This window comes from Amphibalanus amphitrite, unplaced genomic scaffold (assembly GCF_019059575.1).
Source record: "Amphibalanus amphitrite isolate SeventyFive unplaced genomic scaffold, NRLGWU_Aamphi_draft 000185F_arrow, whole genome shotgun sequence".
Classification (NCBI taxonomy): domain Eukaryota; kingdom Metazoa; phylum Arthropoda; class Thecostraca; order Balanomorpha; family Balanidae; genus Amphibalanus; species Amphibalanus amphitrite.
In genome coordinates, this window is record NW_024881680.1 from 423,588 (window position 1) to 443,639 (window position 20,052).

Below are 20,052 nucleotides of genomic sequence, written 5' to 3' on the forward strand. Positions count from 1 at the left end.
TGCGGTTTCGAACACGCCTGTTAGGTGGTGCGGTAGACCACGCCCAAAGCCAGGGCCCCGGTAACGTGAGGTAGCCGAGTCAGGGCAGCGTGCACTGACCCAAGCCGGAGCCGCGCGTCCTCCCGGTGTCATGTGATAGCCCGGGGCTGCCCGCGGGGATGCGGTAGACCGCGCCCAAAGCTGCGGCCCCGGCTTGGGTCAGCGCACGCTGCCCCGACTCAGCTACCTCACGTTACCGGGGCCCTGGCTTTGGGCGCGGCTTCTGCTCATACTTTGTGGTGCGGTGATGGTGCGTCGGGCTGCGCGCTCTGACTTCGGCCAAGAAAAATGCGTCAGCTGATCATTGTCATTTCTGCCACTTGCGTGTGGTGAAATGGGGTCATAACTTATAAGACGGCTTTTTCATATCAATTATTTTACATAAAATCATATTTCAAACCATAAATAATGTTCGACAGCCAAATAAAAGAAACAATACCAATACGGGCTTACAGTTTAAGGCTCGACATTGTGTTGTCTACGATTAGACAGCTGATAACTCATTGCCGTACGTCGTATGGTCGTAACACTATAATGACCCTTGCTTATTGTCACAAGTGCGCCGCATTCGCGATTGTTGCCCGACGCCTGTTTGCAGGTGAGCCCACTACAGTTGTTATACATATCTAAAAACCGATAAACTTTTAGGCGAAAAAGGCACTATTCCAGGCCCATTTTTGATTTTTTTTGCGATATTAGGTAAAAACAGAAGCTTCTTATCCTAGGAAAAATAAAATGGGAAATCTTTCAAAGGTGGCACACTACCTTTAAATTGTATTTTTTATTGCTCAAAACCACCCAACAGGAATGAAGAGCATGCCAATGCAAACATACGGTGCTTTCACACGCCTGCCTAAAAATCAGTGCGCGCCGCACATGCGATCTACACAGGGACCTTATACAAAAGAAAGATGAATCTTAATAATGGAATGATCATTTTCATGCAAAATACACCGAATAGCTTTCTTTCACTGCGTAAAACACACAAACTGCACACTCGGGTGGGTTACGACCTTAATTAACATCAATAGCATGCGCTCACAAAAATGCAGAGCTAAACTGACCACTCTACACTAGCACTTCCCTCCCTCTCTCTTTCTCCCCAGCATAAAGGAAATACAATTCAGTGACTGTTACGAGCCTCTTGCATGGAACGGACAGTTTTTTTTCTCATAAACAGCTCCACGGGGTTCAGGTACACCATGTGAAAATAGGTAAGAACATGAGTGGCTTGTATATGAATATAAAAAAACTATTCGTAAAAACATTTGCTCCAAAGGTAATGAAAAATATAAATATTTCTAAACGTCAGGCTCAGGCGAAAGGTAACGATGCGCTCCGACACCATCTTTCGAGATAGGTGATGTCATCACACCACCTCTGGGGGTGGATTTATAATAAGCATAAATACGAGTTTTGATGAAGTTAGAAGCGAAGTTACTCGCTGTGCAACTAATATTGTATGTCAATAAATACACGTTACCATTCATTAACCGATACAAAATCCGTAAGAAGAGGATATTGGAACGCGGCAGTGAACACCACACGACCATGGAACAGTGACCAAGGGAGGAAAAGCGACAAGGCCTCGCGTTCAATGCAAGGCACAGCTCGCTGGTCCGGCGGAAGCATTACAGAGCACACCTATGTATCTCCGCGGCTGCCTCAGGTATCGGACTCTGAGTGTCCAGTGTTATAGATGTCATTGCCAACGCAGGTGTCGCCCCAAGCGTAGTGCAGGTGGCGCCACATTCACCGAGAAGCCTCCATCACTCCGACCTCTGGGCTCGATTAGCGCATTTAGGCACGCTTCAGACGGAAAGCGACGAAGGCGTCCACCAGATAGATGATAGCGTTGATGATTGCCAGCGAGCCCATGGCCAGGCCGGCATCGCGCGTGTCTCCCTTGCCGGCATCATGGTAGGTCTCCACGGCCATGGCGCCAGCCGAGATCATCATGATGAAGCCGACAATGTTGTACAGAGTCTCCTGCGAAATAAAACCACCGTCATCATTATCCGTCCTCACCATCCTCAGGACAACCCAGCCGCATTCTTCCTCACACTCCCTCTCCGGGCTGGTGGTCATCCCACCTGACAACCGGAGGTCGAGGCTGGGTCCACACCACGACCCGTAAATCCTCTCCGGGGTGACCGTTTGGGAGCGGGCGGACTGTCCAAACGGGGCAATTCGGTCCCATCGGGACGGTCTTGCCTCCGCGGCTCACTGTCGGTGTCCCATACAGCCCAAGGTCTTATGTCTATACTTCCTACCCCATCATCCAATAGCTCCAGTAGCGGCGGAACACCGTTCAATTAAGGGAGGGGGGGGGGGGGGGCACTGCCGACTTTTGGTAACATTCTTTCCATGCAACGCCCATATGGGCTAATGTTAAAATGCCAAAATCAAAGGGCCCGGTGCCCTCCCCGTTCCGCCGCCTATGCATAGCTCTGCAATGGCCGAAAGAGCTTGCTTCTAACAAAACAAAAGCAAAAACCACCGTATAGGTAAAATAGCGGCTGATTTTCGTTGAACACATTAGGAATGACCTTCTAGCATTATCAAAGTAGCATCACTTTGCTAGTCCGTATCTAACGGAGCTCGCATCTAACCCGATTCATCTCACATCTCCTATAATTCGACGGAAAACATTGCGATCTTCTTCCCACTTCGCATACCCACCAGGAACGACTTTTCGATGGCGATCTCTCCGGCGACGAGCGCGATGAGCAGCGGTGCGGTGACGAGCACCATGCCGCCGCAGGCGATCACGCCGACCAGGTTGCGGTCGATGAGGTTGCCCTCGACCACCCAGCCGCCGGTGCCGAACTGGAGACCGTACTGGCGGATCAGCCCCAGGCACGTGAGGCAGATGGCCTGTGGGAGAGACGGGAGAGAGGCGGTGGTCAAAGAGAGTGCTGGGCACTGGTGCATCGAGAGGCGACGGGATCGCTAATAAACTCTGGATCTAGACAAAAGTAACAAATATCTAACCACGTGGAGCAGCGTGTAGGATTGTTTTTTAAGCTACATGCCATCGTCCGACGTTTGTATGTAGGTAGGGGAGAGTGGGGCAATGGCGACACCATAAGCATTTTGCTCAATAGCTTAGCTATTTGAAGCTATTTTATGGTGATTTTGACTGTGGTTATAGCCAAAGGAATAGGCTTTCAGATAACACCCAGTTTTAGTATCTCAGATCACTGATGACAGATTCAGAGCCTACGCGGAAATGTGGTGAAAAATGGAGGTGCAAAAAAGCGAGGGGTAATGCCGGCCACTAAGTGCAATAGCACAAAAAGTCGAAATATCGTCACTGGTATTCATCCTTGAACCGTTCTTTCGATGGAAATTTAAGTGAGAATTAAGAAACGACAACTGTATTCAGCAGTTAACAGTGCACTGCACTGCAACACAACACTGCACTCGCTGCAACACAACAGCGCGGCGCCAACAGAGCAGCAAACTAACACAACCGTAAACAGCAAGCAAACTAACACAGCCGTAAACACAGCAACCCGAAACGTTGAGCTTTAACGACAGAAGTCGCAAACAAAACCGCGTGGAGTCATTCCGGACACGTGTCCGGTATAACCCCGAGGTCATCTTTATTTTAAGAAAGCAGGCAGCAGTCAAAAGCATTGCGTCGCAAACGCCTCACATCCAACAGTCGCCTAAGGAAGGCTTAATTGAAGGTCATTGCAAAGCAGCACTTCCGAAAATGCGTTAACACATTTCACAGTCAGCAAATAGATGCAACAAAAATTAAAAATCAGATACGAAAAACACATTTAACGCTATAAAAATGAAAATAATGGAGCTACCGTGACAAACTTGCACCACGTGCTAGAATGGCGCTCAACTGAAATGTAAACAGCATCAGCTGATTAGTGATGGACAAAGTACTCACTAGAGATGGGTGGCCGGCATTACCCACCGTCCGCCATTGCCCCGCTCTCCCCTACTGATGTTTGCCATGAAAGTGTTTTGAAGCAATGTATCTGTTCGGTTGCGATTTTCATCGGAGTAATAGCCAATAGGCATAAATTGCATCAATGTCCAGTAATCAAGTAGGTTTTATTTCCGTTTTCATGATTGAGTTATTAACGCTCTCCGATCAAATCAAAGTGTGCTCTTTTAAATCCAAATAAAATAAACAATGTCTTTGTCCCTTTTGTATATAGCCAATCGTGAAATAAAATAGAACTATCAAGTACACTCGCAGAAAAGCATCCATTTCAGCGTACCTACACGAATCATTTGTAGAGACCAAATGATGTAAAGCTGATTAATCTGATAACGTCCAAAGCATCGTGCCGCCGGTGGAAATGTCGTGCGTTATGGATTAGCCGTGCGGGGCGCGGGGACACCGGAAGAGCGTTTGACAGCCAGGGAAGGTCGGAGGGGGGGGGGGGTCAGGGGCGGGGTCAGCCAGATCGGGTGACTGGGTGTGGCCCGGTCGATGTGACCGGTCGCCGTAAGGCTCCTGATTGGTCCCCGGCCCATCTCGGACCAGGGGTGTCGTTTCAAAGCGACGGGCGACTGCGCGGCGCTCCGGCTATAGCCGTCACGGACCGGCCAGTGGAGTGAGCCCGGTCCCAGGCTGTTCAGTACCGGGACTGCAGGCGGCCCGTGGTGAAATATGGGTCACGTTGCAGGGATGATTGTTGAGCGGAGTGGCTCGAGCAACGCTCAGGTTTTGGAGTGTCTTGGCCATGGTCCTCGCAGATTAGAGGTTTCATTAGATTGTTATCGGTTATCATGTTATCGGCTTCATGTAGCTTGAGGTAATAAGCGTCGCACCGGCTGCTATGCAAGCCGTTGTAGGTATATGTATAATAGACAACATGTCAACATTGTCAAACTGTGTCATTATGCGTCAACTAACAAGTGCATGTTATGTAGCCCGTTTAAAGCGAGCCACAACATGGCGTGAGTCGGCTACGGCACACCACCGCAGCAGACTCGAACACCTAGTCTAACAGGAGCAGCAGCAACAGGTCATACCGTGACCCGACCTCGCCCGACGCCCATCAACAGGCAGAGGGCGTGCAGGGAGGCCAGTGCTACTAAATGCCACCCACGTGTCGTCGAGGGACCGATCGAGAGGCGTCGGGCGGCCACCTGCCTTGGGAGTGTTATCGGTCGGATAACCGCCAGCTATCTCCCCTCACTTCCCTTTCTCACGTGCTAGTGTCAACTCAAGCACGGCGTGGTTAGCCTTGGGTCAACATCATTGCGTATGACCAGCTGCCCTATTTCTGCCGCATTGTCGCCCAGTCGATGCCATGCCATGGCAGAGTGGACATGGGACTTGTTTTGTGTGAAATTTCCCAGGGACTACATCCAATCAACAACGCTTTATTAAATGATGTGTACCTAGGTACTATCTGAGCTTTGAATAATTGAGGGATCACAATTATGATTGGTATTTATCGTAAATTTATAGCTTGCGGCTGATTTATTATTTTTAAAAGCGTCCATTATTGCCGACGACTGGCATGCTACAAATAGATAAAATGTAGATAAATAAATCGCCAAACAAACGGTCCGATATATACAATGACCTCCACTGTTATCGAGTGCCTGCTGGACTTGCCGAAGAAGACAACAAAGGCACCAATTTTACAAGCGAACCAATATCAGGAAAAGACTGGTGAATTAGCATCCAAGGGGACCGGATGGGCATCCGTTTTTCGCATGGAGATCCGGTGAATAGCGTGAGGCACGCGACCAATGTCAGAGCTCGAAGGAGTTGAAAGGCCTTGATTTAGCACGGTCTATACTCACAAATTTATAATAGGATCTGTAATTATTCACCACGATACATGATTACTTATAGAGTGGCCGTTTGCGATGGCAGCGGAGTTTGTGTGAATAATGGACTGCTAAACCGAATAATGAAGCAGTTCGGCAGGCCAACGGGACTTCCAAGGCTTTACATTATAAATCGCGACGCATGGCTCCATAAGCAAATCATAAGTAAGCTACAACCTGCACGTGTTCTACTTCCATTGAGAACCGTGCCACGGTGCCTGCAGCTTCCTCGGTCAGTGAACACCCGACCTCCATGTCCGATGACCGTACAAGTTGCCTCTGTCCGGACTCGGAGTCCGCACATCAAAAACTCCACACTTGCAGTGAGTAGGGTAAGGTGCCTAATTAGCGACCCCCTTAATTTGAACCGTCATTGCTCACGCTCTGTGGGTGCCTCTGTGTTACTGGCTTGATTTTCGAAGAGATCGTTCATTTTTCTATTAAAATATAGTCATTTTCTGTCCCAATATTCACTAACTTATTTGTAGTGAGCATTTTGGCAAACCATTGCAAAAAAAACGCTAATAGGGAACTCTTCCCGATTAGCGACCGGGGAGGGTCGCTAATAAGTCTATGGGTTTCCCCATATTAAAAATGGCAAAAAATGCGACGCCTGAAAAGATGAAATATGATCTCAAAAAGGTAACCTATACGCAAAGCACTCAATCACTCGAACAGGAACCTTTATCCAACACATTTACGCAAGTAAAAACTGATCACGTGATGCACCGAAGGCGAAAAGAGGGCGGAAACCCAAATTTTGCGGACTTTCTTGTATGATATTCGAGGTCCGCGCTGAATTCGGCACCCCTGCAGTCGGTGACGACATTTGGCATCCCCCGCCACACATTGCAAGCTTCAGCAATACCTCATTTTCATTTCTCACTTTTCCCCTTTCTTTCCCTTCTTGAGCTATTTGCGACCATGTCAGGCGCAAATAGGAAATATGCGTTGCGACACATTTTTAACCGCCATGCTGTGCACAGTTGAGCGATTCACTATGGGAAAACGGCAATCAGTTAAAAAAGGAATGTCACGATTCAGAATAAAAAAGGTGCATCATCCTAATGTGCATCGCTTTTCATCAGAGAGGGCCCAAACACACACGTTTTGGATAAGAAACTCGTCATTTTTATTTAAACTCACCTGAAACGTCCCACCAGAAATATCGACGACCGGAAAATAATTTGATTTGATAACCAAGGTATGGCTGACCTTTTGACGATGTTTTTACCCCGTTTTCTCCTGCCAGTTTTTCTGTAGGGAGGTAGGTCGCAAATCGGAAAGGGTCGCTAATTAGGCACCTTACCCTATGCAAGCAGCCCCTGGACGATTACGCCTTTGTGTAAAAATGCCCATCGTCTTAACACTCATAGGTACTCTCAGTCATCAAAACGGAGTTATCGCAGTCGGCCGTTGCGCACCTAACGAACGGCTTCGCTCGCTTCAGCCAGCCACTCCAGTCACTATTAATTCAAACCACTTGAAAAAGAGGTCTGACGTTAGTCCCAGTGAGCCGGCGCTTTCCGCTCAGACCCTTCTACTTCAAAAACGGCCGTCGGAAGTGACCATTACGCCGGTCGGAGGGGGCGGGGGCGGATGACGGTTCGGGCGGGGGCGGGGGCGGCGGTAGCGTGCCGGCGCGCCCTGTGGTTCCGAGTCGTTTGAGCCCGCCGCCTGCTCCGGAGGGGAGGAGGCGCGTCACGCACCCGCCGGAGGTCGTGCCAGCTCGGCAGCGCGCCGGCCGACCGCCGCGCCGATGTCGACACCGATACGATTCCAGAACGCTGTGCGCCGCTGACCGCAGGCAGAGTTTTCGGGGAACCGCCGCGCTGGTATTGATTGTCGGGTCGCGCTGGCGACGCAGCCTGTACGGTTGTGCGATAAATGCGAGTTCAACAGGTCTGTTGGGCTCTGGTATTGAACTGGACTGGTCACTGCGTTGACCTCATTTCTGTATCGGCGAAGCATACTTGGCGCATCTTTGTTTGTCATCCGAATGTCAAGCAATCCTTCATCGATCATAACAAGCAAATGGACATATTGTCCTTTAACCAAAACATCATCTTATATCTAATTCTGAAAACGAAATAGGTATTCACTTCCTCCTCCCCTAATCCGAAACAATGAACGAGCGTTCACAAAAACGAATTCGAACATGGAACAAAGCGCCTGGCGCCTCCCTCGGCCGGGGGCGTTGACCTGGTCCACCGCTCACCGGCACCGGTATCCGGTCATTAAAGGCGGGTCCAACAGCTACCGACGCACAGAGGAACGGGCTGCGTTCAGAGGCCGGCTACGCAGTACGCATCGCCTAGAGCCGAACTGCGGTTGGCCTCAGGGAACGGTCCGAACCGAGTCGTTTGAGTGTCTCTTGCCCGCAGCGCAACCCTCTTCAGCGGGCCGCGCGAGTGTCACCTCGTCGATCTAACGTCACCGCCCGTCGCGACGCTAACGTCGTGAAAGCGTCGCCGGAGCGTCGCGTCGTGTGGAGTCACGGTCGGGCAGCCGGTGTGTCTCCACGGTCGGCCGATGCGCCGCACGCCGCACCGTCCGCCGGCGGAACACGCTCGGGTCGGTCCGCGCGGGCGGAACTGGGCTCCACGGTCCACTTCTTCCCTGGCGCCGGTGGACCACAGGTGCGTCGCCGTACGAACGACTCGCAGCCAGTGTGACGCTATGGTGGAAGGCTATGAGTTATTGCTGCAGGTGTAAGCTACAGGTGGAACGCTACAAATGGCATGCTATGAGCGACACGCTATGGGTCGCACTGACTACAGGCTGTACGGTACGAGCGGACGTTTTGAGATAAGCGTTACGATAACCAATGAAAGCTACGAATGGGACGCTCTGTGTCTCACTGCCGCTGCGCCGTGCCACTTCATTTCAACACCTGGATGCCAGCGTGGCAGCGTGGGACCACTAATTCACCTGTCTATTTCAGTGTGAACCCGTGTGACCGTGCGGGCCACCACACTGGGAGGAGGGGTGATTGTTCACAGGGTGGCAGGGCGGACTCCGGGGACGTCGGACACCGTCCCTCAGTTAGGGACCGAATGGCCGGTGGAATGTATTGAAATGGAGAGCAGGGCAGACTAAAGACGGGTGTGTGAAATTCCAAAGCTGAGGGACCATTGTTAGGGGAACGGACGCAATGAAACAAATCTGGGCTGAATTAATGAATTGGGAAGAAAGTATGAGACCAAGGGAGAGATAAAAATGAGAACATATCACAGGAAAAAGGACCGCTAACCGTAAAAATACCGTAGAAAATTAAACGTATCGGAGACTGTCAATGACTCGTCTTTGGGAGAGACCAAGTAGCGAGGCCCGGAGGCAGCTCCACCTTCGAAAAGCGCCGCTTTCACTCGCCGCTGACGACCTCGCCAACCGCCGCCCTCCCATGACATCCGCCGCTCAGCGGAAATGACCTGTGACGTCACACTGCACCCCGGGCAGAGAGATTCGGCGCGGTGCGGCTAGTGCGTGAGTGACGTCACCCATCGTACGGTCACGCCGCGGCGTTGATGCGTGCCCGCTGGCGAAAACAAAGCCGGCTTTCTCTTTTGATGCGTTATCTACGACCTACGCCAACAGCTAGGCGCTTGCTGGACACCTGTTTAACAAGGATACCACGCTGCTGAGAAGCCGTTTCGAGGCTGTTCCGTGCCTCGTGATTCGATTCGGCCTACATACAGCGGAGGCCAGCCCCGAGCTTGGATCACACCAGCGCTGTTCTGAAGGCTCGCGTCAGCCGGCGAGCGGTCCGTTCCCAGAAGAAACGGACCGCTAGCGTGCGCGTGAACTTGGCCGGCCAATCTCGATCTCTCCACCCACCCACATTTCCGTCAACAGCGGGCGATAGCCGCTATCAGTAGAGAGGGGATGAGGAGGAGGGGGAGGGAGGCTACCGTCGCACACAGGGCCGATCGCCAGGTCTAGCACGACATGGGTAAAAAAATCGAACTTTGTGGATGTGCAATGAAACCTATACCAATTTGTTCAAAAATGATCATACTACATTGCTGTGGTCTTTGTTTTCCAACACAATTGCTATTTCATGGCGAAAACTTAGCTTAAACACGAACTTCGGAATCGTTTGGACCGAACTCGTCCCCCGCACTCTACGACAACGTATCTTTGATCCACGAAAATAATTATAATTTGAGGAGGATTTCCACATTTATATATATCAAACGATAGCTCCGGGTCTGCAAAACACACATAACCACATCAAAATGGCGAACTCTTACTTGGTTATGATGTATTGGCACCGCAAAGATTTAAAGACGAAAATATAATTTCACACAATTGATGTCACACACAAATAGACTTTTAAAAAAAGTACCGCAGAGTACCGCTTCGAAAATCTCGCTACATGTCAATGATTCATTGCACTACAAGATCCAACAGTCATTTTTTGCGACTTTTTGCGACTTTGGATGTAGCAGCCAAACATCAACCCGCGCCGGACCGGTGCTCGGCGTCAAACGCGCCGGGCCGGGAGGTGTTGATTGAACACTCCCTTCTAACTCGGCTCTTGGGCCACATAGCGACACGTAGTAAGTGGCATTCGAAAGAGCGCCCGAAATTCCAGATGGAGTAATTAGTCATTTCTAGGTCAGGTCAAAGGTCACGTCACCAGAGGTCATCAAAGGTAAAATGTTGCATTTATCAACATTTATCGAAAACCGGCTCTTACCTCGGGGACCAATAGAGCTACATCGTCGCGGAAAAGTGCATTCAATTGCTCTTTTAGCGGTCTTTCTAAAATAAGCCCTCAGATTTGGCTTAACCCTCGCCCATAGTGGCGTTTTTCCAGCCGCGAACGTAGGTAAGGTATAGAAGGGGTCCCCCCCGCCGTTTCGCCCCTGATCGAGCTAGAGCTTCGCGGAAAAGACGAGCGTGTTGCCCGTGACAAGAGGAAGCTGATGATACCCAATTGTAAGGTCCTAGGTCATCGGTTGACCTTCCAGGTCAGGTCAATGACCCAAATGTCGGGAAAATCGGGACCTGTTCGAACGTCGTAAAGGGTGGCTGCTATGGTTTTTTTTTGGTGCTGATCACGAATACAATATTATTTACGATCATAGATGATGTCTTCATACATTTAGGCCAGGTCGGGTCAGGTCAGGTCAGGTCAAAACTAGTAAGGGTTTTGCCGAGCATTTGCAGTAGGTGGCAACCGCCTCTGACAGCTTTGTAACATGTTACGAAGGCGCCAAAGCTACATAGTAAATGTTCAAATGGTTGCTAGATTCGAATTCAGCTCCAAAAACTAGCCTAGAAACATGTAAAACTCGAAAAAGTGAACCAAGGTCATCAAAGGTCAATGACCTTAGCTGACCTTCTGGTGACCTTGACACCCACCCTAATGCATGGGAGCAACATAATATCCCATGTTTGAACGCTTTAAACCAAGGAAAGACTGCAAACCCGCGGCTAATGCGAGTCGACATACGCTGAATGTCGATTCCGGCCAAACATGGTCTCGAAAGAAGGTCACAGGTCAAAGATCATTAAGGTCAGGGTCATGAAATTTTCAGGTTAGCTGTAAAAGTAGTTATCGCGAGGGTACTGAAAGTTTCGTTGGGATCGGCCGCTTTTTACGCGAATTACTCGCGAAAAACCAAGGGTTCCGTTCGAAGATTCAGGCCCTGTCGCGCTAGAATGGTATATCGGCCCACTGTGCGTCGGTCTACAGGACCAAAGGAGTGGTAACGCGAGGGATTATCGGCGAGCACGAGAGCTAAATCATGCACACGCCGCGACATTCCTATATCGGGTGGCAATAATGTGTCGGGCGAATGTAACGAGCTCGTGCTAATACTATACGAATGGTCGCATTTCCTGTGGAAAGAGCGGTGCACTGCAAGGTCCGAATAAGCATCAGGACTGTACGTAAAAGGTAAATTATGTGAAGCTAATTGACCATCGTTACTTAAGTAAACATCCATGTGTAATACATTGCCTTCATTGTCATATGGTGTGATTAAGTTCGCTGATAAACTTTCTGCACTTTGCAGCTTTCTAGTGCGAATAAATGAAGCTTGGCACAATATTTAGCTCGGTCGACTTCCTCGACAAAGAAACAAAGCAAGTCTTAGCGTCGGATGAATAAACAGACAATAAAAAACGCATGGGGCACCGGCTTTGTTGATCTCTAGAAACATACCTTTATCTCATGGAAAATCGCATGCTTAGAAAGATGCTTCTGTTATTATCGAAGTCAAACTGAATATTTCAAAGAAAAGCTTGAAACCAAATCAGTCAAATTTCCCGGCAAGTTATATTAAAAGAGCGTTTATCGGCCGAGGCCCGTCCAAGTTCGATCTTTGATCTCCACTTACGATTTGCACCAGTTTCAGGAGGCCCGAGGGCCGGCACAGGACCTGCAGGTTGGCCATGGCTAGATGTGGAGGGTCGGTCGCACTCGACGAGGTACGGAAGCGTTGTGGGCGGCGGCCCCGTCCCACGCTACGGTACGCTTGCGCTACGCGTGGTGATGGCCAGCGCCTCTGGCGGCGGCTGTGCGAACTACGGCTATTTTGACGAGGAGGGCGGCCCCGCCCACAGCTCAAACTTGGGTTCACCGAGCCGGTAACAGACAGAGTGGGAAGGATGTGGAAGCGAGGGTAGAAAAGCATCGGAAGGATGTGGTCAAAATGATGAAGCTATATGGTGAGGTGGTAGGTGGTTAGTGGTAAGTGCAGCTGTGCGCAAGTCATTTTTTTTTTATTTAGGAAGTTCCTTTTCGGGTAATCAACTGCATCGTTCATTAATCTTTTTTTCTTGGAAACAAATGGCAACATATGGGCCAGTCCGTCCATTGTCTGGTGAGCGCGGATCCTGGTGGTCAAACCCGGACCATACTAGAACGAAGTTCGACCAGAACGAGTCGCCGCACACCGACAATAGCCCGAGAATGTGGAGCGTGAGCCCGCGAGTACACCAGTTCTCACCTGATTCTCACCAGCGTGCCCCGTTCGATGTGCAAAAAGTCGACCGGTTAGTGGCTCGGGCTAATAAACGGCAAGAAACCAATGCTTCCTCTCCTCCGGTTAAATTGTTGTGCGTCATGGTTTATGGTGATAACATTTGAAGGTTTCGAGATGGTTAGATACCTATAAGAAGGCTTATGTATGATAGAAAACGAGCTAAACATCTTCGAAATTTGAATTAGCTGCTGTTCAATGTTTCAAGCTCTGTGTTTTTAGTTTTGGGCCGTCAGGAAAAAGTATACGTATTATTGACGTCGACGGTGTCAAAATTGCTACTGGAAATTATAATAATTATAAAAAAAATTATGAAAAACGTTACTTTATATAATTAGGACGTTCAGGATTGCTACAAACACAATTTAAGAGTTGTGGTATGAAACGTTAATAAATCGGATTATCCTACCCAACAACAGTCCTATAACCCTTGCTTACATCCTCTCATTAAGCTGCACGATTCGGCGCACGCTTATAAACAAACGCATATGGACTCGAAAACATCTGAGTCACCCAGCTCAAGGACATAATGGCAATGCAGAACGGGCTGCTGGTCACGCTCCACCAGATTGGCGCCGTCTATCGAGGTAAAAACACACCTTTGACTCATCTCACGAGCGCGTCGTGACGTCAGTCAACGTCATCATCATAAGCGTCTTAACGTTTCAAAGCTCATACCGCCGAATTCACACCTATTCACCCTGCGTCCCTTCAGGGCCCACGCTGTCCGATTGGCCTTCCATTCGCCCCCGTATCCGGACCCCACCACGGTTCCCGCGTGCCCAATTTCTCCCGGGCGGACGCCGACGCGCCTCCAGCCACATACCGGCCTGGTGCGTTTGGGTGACTTTGACTTTGAGTGATTGGCTGAAGGTCACAGGAGGGAGGCTCGCCGAAGGATCCGGTGCTGCAGTCCATTCGCTTTACATCGTGCTGTATCGAAAACGGCCAGCTGCACACATGCCGCGGCTTATCTGCGGTATACGCGAATTAGCCAAGCTGCCTACAGCTGACATAATTTGATTGGCATTCGATTAGACATTGCATTTTGTCCAGCTTCTGGGAAAAGGATGTTGTTGGCTGCGTGTTGAGTGCCGGAAGTTCGACAATTTTACATGAGAAGAAAAATCACGAATGCGAGAATGCAGCAAAGTCGCAAATTACCGCCTCACACGGATGCATTATTTTCGTAAAAGCAGTTGTTGCAAAAAAAAGACTGACTTAATGCAATTCAGTGTCCATAAATTTGACATTAGAGCGCTCAGTCTTCTAATACATACTACGCAATTCTCACACAAGGCGTCACGTAAGCGCTTATTCCAGGTTTTCCTACTCGTTACGTTGCATTCCACGCTATTCACGTCAGAACCGAACCGGAAATGGTAGCGATCCAGGCGGAAAACCTCTACCACCGCTCCGTCACGGAGGTAGAATGGTACGGAAATTGGCACTCGCAGCAGTATGCAGTTGAACCGATATCGGCGCTCACTCCCACGCTGGACAATTGCGGCAATAAACGCGATGAAGGGATGATGTCATGCATCCTGTATCGTACAGCGTGGGTTGGATTATAATCAGTTGCCGCTGAAGCGTGTTTTTCTCAGTTTGTGCAGTACGTTGAACTTACGCTGTTTTTGCACTGTGCGTCTGCAAGCTATCGCTGTTTTTTGAAAGGCTGCAGCTTGCACAATACCAGACAGGCGTCCACAAACGGACTGAGCAAGTTGCAGAGGGAGGCACTCTGAAATCTCGCTGCCTTCAAGGTCAAACTCTCGTATTTGTAGTCTGGTATGTCTGGTATTGATGCGTGCTATTATCGCCGGATGTTTTCTTAGTTCCTACATTTGAACTTCACAACGGGTAGGCTCTCATGACCTGAAATGTAAATTTCGAACGGCACATAAGGAGGCGAGAGTATAATTACCTATAGTGTTGCTGAATCTAAATATGCAATTATCGAGTAAAGACGAAACAAGCCTATGTACAGCAATGCCCCAATCATCGACAATTATTCTGAATGACTTTTCATAATTTGCTGGCCTACCTTACAATGGTCGAAATATAAATGCTAGAATAGGCAGTTCTGCCATATCGAAACAAGCAGTGCTGCGTTGAAAAAATGAATAATTTCATCATCTAAAGTAATGTGCCTAAGCGACGATTATATGAAATCGCCAACTTTAACTATTCGGGAGAACTTACTAAGTTATATGTATGAAGGGGAGGTGAAAATGGTTTTAAATTAGGGACGTATTAGAAAATGAAACATTAAAGTAGTTTTGAAATAAAATAACATAAAGAGTGTGCACTATGCATACATATGAATACTAGATAGGTAAGTAATGTTTAAACCAAAGCACAACCAAAACAATCCTAAATTTTCCCATGCTATATTGTCCGTGTCTCTGATACCATGTAACGTTGCTATGAATATGAATATATAGAAGTGTAAAACATGTCATCATAAAGGCGCAATTTCCTGCTTATATCTGCCAGAGAAAAGGTAAGCTCATCCAGTCTGGTTTATACCTGTATGTATTTAACATTTAACAAACAATTTAAACGGCGTGAAGCTAATAGTTTTACTCTAATTAACGCAATTAACCTGTCACCGTCCCCAGCCACTCGCCCTCCGTGTACTCACGATCTGAATCAGCTTCAGGAATCCCGAGGGCCGGATGAGATCGGTAAGACCCATGGCTGAGCTTGGGTGACGACTGAGAGCGTTCGTAAGACGGGACCGGTCGCGACGAGGTCTGAGCGTGGACTGACCGGCTCAGACGGAGGACTCGAGTCGCCAGTTCGGTCGGTTCCGCACCGCGTGGTGACGCCCACCTGAATCGGCCGCGCGGAACCGCCCCCTCCCTCCCTACCCCCTCGGCCGTGAGTGGCTCGAGACGGGGGGGGGGGGCTGTGCAGTATGTGTCATATACTCACTGGACTAGGGGCTGAGTGAATGCCGAATGGGAACGGAATTGCCATTGAGAAACTGTTTGGAAGTTTTTTTTATTGATCTATCCAGATTTCAGGTTGAATAAACCATTACATATTCTTACGAATATAGCTTGGATTGGTGCTGAAATAAAAGTTTTATTCTACTTTTGTGGTAATTTTTTTCGGGACACCCTTTATTATCTACCTCACCTACTGATGATGCATGCAATTGCATATGGAGATAGCAATATCTTTGTCCAATACGGTTCGCTTATTGGGTCGAGTAAATAAGATATACCTAATTTATACTCAAGGCCTGTATAAGCTTGCAAAAACTAGATAACAAGAACTAAAGGCGCTAAGCTAGGAACGAGCGGTTAAGTCCAAGAGCCCTTTAACGTTTTTATGTGCATTACCACTATTCCTATAATTACATAGTCTATATAACTATTAACTATTTTGACGGCATTCGTCTGAGCTGCACTTATATTTATGCGACCATTTACAGCCCTGTTTCATTTCTCGCTTTGGGGTTTGCACAGCCAGTGTACTCGTGGTAAACAGCTGAAGCCAGTGCAGCATCAAAGAATGCTGAGAAGACCGTTGAGGCTATGCATATAAACAGGGCATATACATAAACGTGTACGAAATGTGTTTGGATTCCAAAGCAATGACACAGCTGAAATATAGAAGATAGTGATATGGTCGAATAGCTAGAGAAAGCCAGTGATCCCAGGCTTCAAGCCTATGGCCCTGGGGCTGGATGGGTGGAATTAGAAGACAGCTCATGCAGGCAATGCTGGACTCCGTCAAAATTCTTACTTCAATCAAGCATCACTCTTACTTCAAAACAGCGCAGCAGTCTGAGGATGTTTTTGGGTATGTGAACTATGGCCACCAATCAATGCATTCCTACTTCAATGGAGCGAAAGTTTTGCTATATAGTATCAGTGGTGCAGTCCCTTTCCCCATCAGACGAGGAAATGTAATGGGATAATGGGATTTGCACTGGCATGAGGTGCAGTTTTCCGGCATAGAGGCGCAGATCAGGCTCAGCTGTCGACGGGTATAGCCGTGGCCCGCACATATAGGCGATTTGTTGCTGTCAGAGGTCGGTGGTATTCGTTCATAAAACAAAGTCAATTATTATCAGATGGGTTCAGCTATTTGAAATGCTGCATTAGCGCGTCACGTTTGGCTTTGCACACAGAAAAATATTAACACCGTTAGCGGTGTAATTGCACAGTACAAATCTGAGCACTTGAGGAAAGTTAATTTAGTCCCTTCCCCGCTTAAATTACTCGCGCTTCCAAATGAACACCAGGAAGAAGGTAATAGAACACTGTTAGGAGGGTTGGGTGTTTTGCTACATGTAGTAAAACACCCAACCCTCCTAACAGTGTTCTATTACCTTCTTCCTGGTGTTCATTTGGAAGCGCGAGTAATTTAAGCGGGGAAGGGACTAAATTAACTTTCCTCAAGTGCTCAGATATGTACTGTGCAATTACACCGCTAACGGTGTCAATATTTTTCTGTGTGTGGAATAACAGTTTCTGGAGAAAAACTCGTGTTACAATTAGTGCCGCTGTTTGCCTTAGTTACGTTGTCATGAATTATTTCCCCAATACCTTCAGTGACCCCAATGATAAATTAGTTACCGCTTTTGAGAAATGAAATTCGTGTACAGCCTGTTTTCATCATCATCATCATCATTACGTTATATTGACTTGACTCCTTTATTTATTTGCGAGATTGACGCAGCTTTGTGAGATGGCATCGCTTTGTAACCAATTCATGGCCGTCAAATGACCGTATGGTTCGGGAGACTGCAATAGCGCATAGCAAAATAGCACAAGACGTACCGGAGACATTACATTCATTAGCTTTACCTGACAAATATAAGTACGGTCCTTTGAGCCCATTCAGGGAAATTGTGATCGATCGTTCAAATCAAACTGGACTAGATTGATTGGTGCCAATTTGATCATTCGTTTCCAGGAACTGGCCTCTGAAGTGCGTTGTCGACCTCGCTACAGAATCGCGCCTCTCTGGTTCCCGGGCCATCCTGACCTCGGCTAAACAACACCTCAACACACTGCTACGGCTCGCCTGGTTCCACCCATCAGCGACATCGACGTCCTTCAACCCACGCCCGGCGGGCGGAGATGTACTCGTCTCCATCGGCGTCCAATGCGCCACAATTGAGTACAACTGGCAGTCAGACAGTGCAGCGGTCCGCCGGTGCAGCTGCACCGAGAGATGGTGGTGGCCTGGTAGATTGATGTTTACAGCTACGGAGGAGCGTGATGCCCTCGGCAGGCTGTCGCCTCTGCTGCCACTGCTGCTTCTCTTTTGTCTAACACTGCACAGTCAGTGCTATCAAATCCGGTAGGAAGAGCGCTGAAAAGGAAAAACTACACGAGCACTGTCTACAAGTATGTGAATCTGAAATAAAACGTTTGAAGCAATTGATAAGCAGGCATCTTTGGTGTCCGGCGGGCAGGCCACCTGGACTGTTGCAGCTGTCTCGCCGTTTTGGTTCACGCACTTCTAATCTGTTCCCCCCGTGACATTGGCCTGGATTTCGCCCCCCCCCCCGACCATCAGTCACGGACCCCTACCCCTCCCCAGCGACCGCAGATTGAGCTTCCTGCAGACCCCACATTCAGCGGTTTGGCGGGAAGCCGTGCCGCCGAACCGTAACGTTTCCCGCCGCCCAAAGTGTGCGCTCTGTCTCACATGTGGTCAGACGCGAGACAGGCGGCAGCGGTTCCGTAGCTCCGTGTGGGACGGCCTGTCCTCCACCTACATAGCACAGACACACCTGTCTGCTCACCGCCCGTCACCCCCACACTGCTCTGACACCGCTACCGTCACAGCCGCCGTCACAGCCACCGCTTGGCGCTTTGAGCCCATTTACCCGACCCGACCGCAGGTATGCAAGTTCGGCGTGACAGGCGGTGGCTGTGATCGAGTGTTGATGGTGTTTCCGTCCTATATGAGGCCTCGCGAGCATGGTCTGGCGTCCCCTTGCTGAAGAAGTGATGACGGACGGAATAGGTTTGACCTCACCGATTGCAAAGATTTTAGCTTGCTGGCGGTGAGGAATGTGCTGCTGTGGTCTTCTGTGTCATTCGTTTGAAACACGTCACAAGACACAAGGAGGTGAATGAATGAATGAACGGATGACATTATTGGAGGAACGTCAATGAATGAAACGGTCCAGGGACAACACATAGCGTCATCGTAGCTATTATCATGTTGTTACTACACACGTCAAATGCTGTCGCACGATTTCCTGCAAGTTAACGCTGTTTGTGTATATAAAATAGTTAAATTGACCGTTTAGATGATAAATGCAATACGACTTTCACGGAATCGCCAACTTCAAGAACAAGACACCGACGTAACAGCTTATACGTAACAGCTGTATATTTTATATGCCCGGAACCGACTGTGTCGGTCAGTTATCCACTGTAATCAATAACATTAAAGTCAAAAGGCCGGAGACTAAAGTACTCCGTTAGCATTTCATAATGCGACATTGCATATGGTAGCAGGTAGGTATGGGTGTCAGGAATTTTGTGTGTTTTCATAAGACGTATAGAGTCATAATTCATTTCTTTACCTATATGAGCACGTTTGCATGTTTCCTCGTCAGAAATGCTATTTTATCGTTTGCTGATCAATAATCTGCGCAAAAAGAGGCACATGTGTTAGAGTAGAATGCGTACATCGTTTTTTCACTTCACATATCCTGACTGGCTGATGTCACCTCCGTACGAGCCGGATATGTGTGACCATAACTGCGACCGCACCTTCACGAATGACGTCACCCCGTGCGAGTGGTGACGTCACCATGCACTACCTGCCGCTGGAGCTTGCCGTCTCCTTCCTGCGGATGACCTCACCGTCGGCCGGAGGTGACGTCACCGGCGGGTGGAGGTGACGTCACCGACGCGTGACGCACTCTGACTGATTCAGCTCGCAGCTGGAGATGTAAGGATGGAGAACCGGTTTTAGGGGCTCCCACGGCGCGCTGGGCCCGGAACGATAGCACGGAGGGCGGTGTAAGGGGTGGGTACTGGGTACGACGTGACTGCGCCACATCGGAATGTCACGACGCACTTCAAGGTCTCAGTCTTCAAGCCGGTTGGGTGGCTGTGGTATGTTCTTTCAGGCCAAAGTCGAATCTTGGAAGCTGACTGGAGGTTTATAGAGCTGGTGCAATGGGCTTATGTTGTTTTTTAATTCTTCTTTTCTTATG

At 48.9% G+C, this 20,052-nt stretch overlaps 1 protein-coding gene across 2 annotated transcripts; it reads right to left on the bottom strand.

The window, feature by feature from the left end:
- Nucleotides 1–805: 805 nt before the first annotated feature.
- LOC122384279 lies at nt 806–15,618 on the bottom strand. 2 transcript variants are annotated; one of them, XM_043371515.1, is made up of 3 exons: nt 15,496–15,618; nt 2,722–2,916; nt 806–2,028 (listed from the first exon to the last, which is right to left on the bottom strand). In XM_043371515.1, the coding sequence occupies exons 1-3, from the start codon at nt 15,547–15,549 to the stop codon at nt 1,840–1,842; spliced, it is 438 nt and encodes a 145-aa protein (XP_043227450.1). In that variant the 5' UTR covers nt 15,550–15,618; the 3' UTR covers nt 806–1,839. The 2 variants fall into 2 exon arrangements, with proteins under 2 accessions (XP_043227450.1, XP_043227449.1); XM_043371514.1 differs by lacking the exon at nt 15,496–15,618 and adding an exon at nt 12,207–12,336.
- Nucleotides 15,619–20,052: the final 4,434 nt, after the last annotated feature.

Bases quoted from the DNA above. Each gene is read 5' to 3' on its own strand.
- LOC122384279 (XM_043371514.1), bottom strand. From the start codon at position 12,263: ATGGCCAACCTGCAGGTCCTGTGCCGGCCCTCGGGCCTCCTGAAACTG. The intron at 2,917-12,206 runs GTAAGTGGAGAT...TCTCTCCCACAG, and splicing joins TCCTGAAACTGGTGCAAATC to GCCATCTGCCTCACGTGCCT. The intron at 2,029-2,721 runs GTGGGTATGCGA...TTTATTTCGCAG, and splicing joins CCATCGAAAAGTCGTTCCTG to GAGACTCTGTACAACATTGT.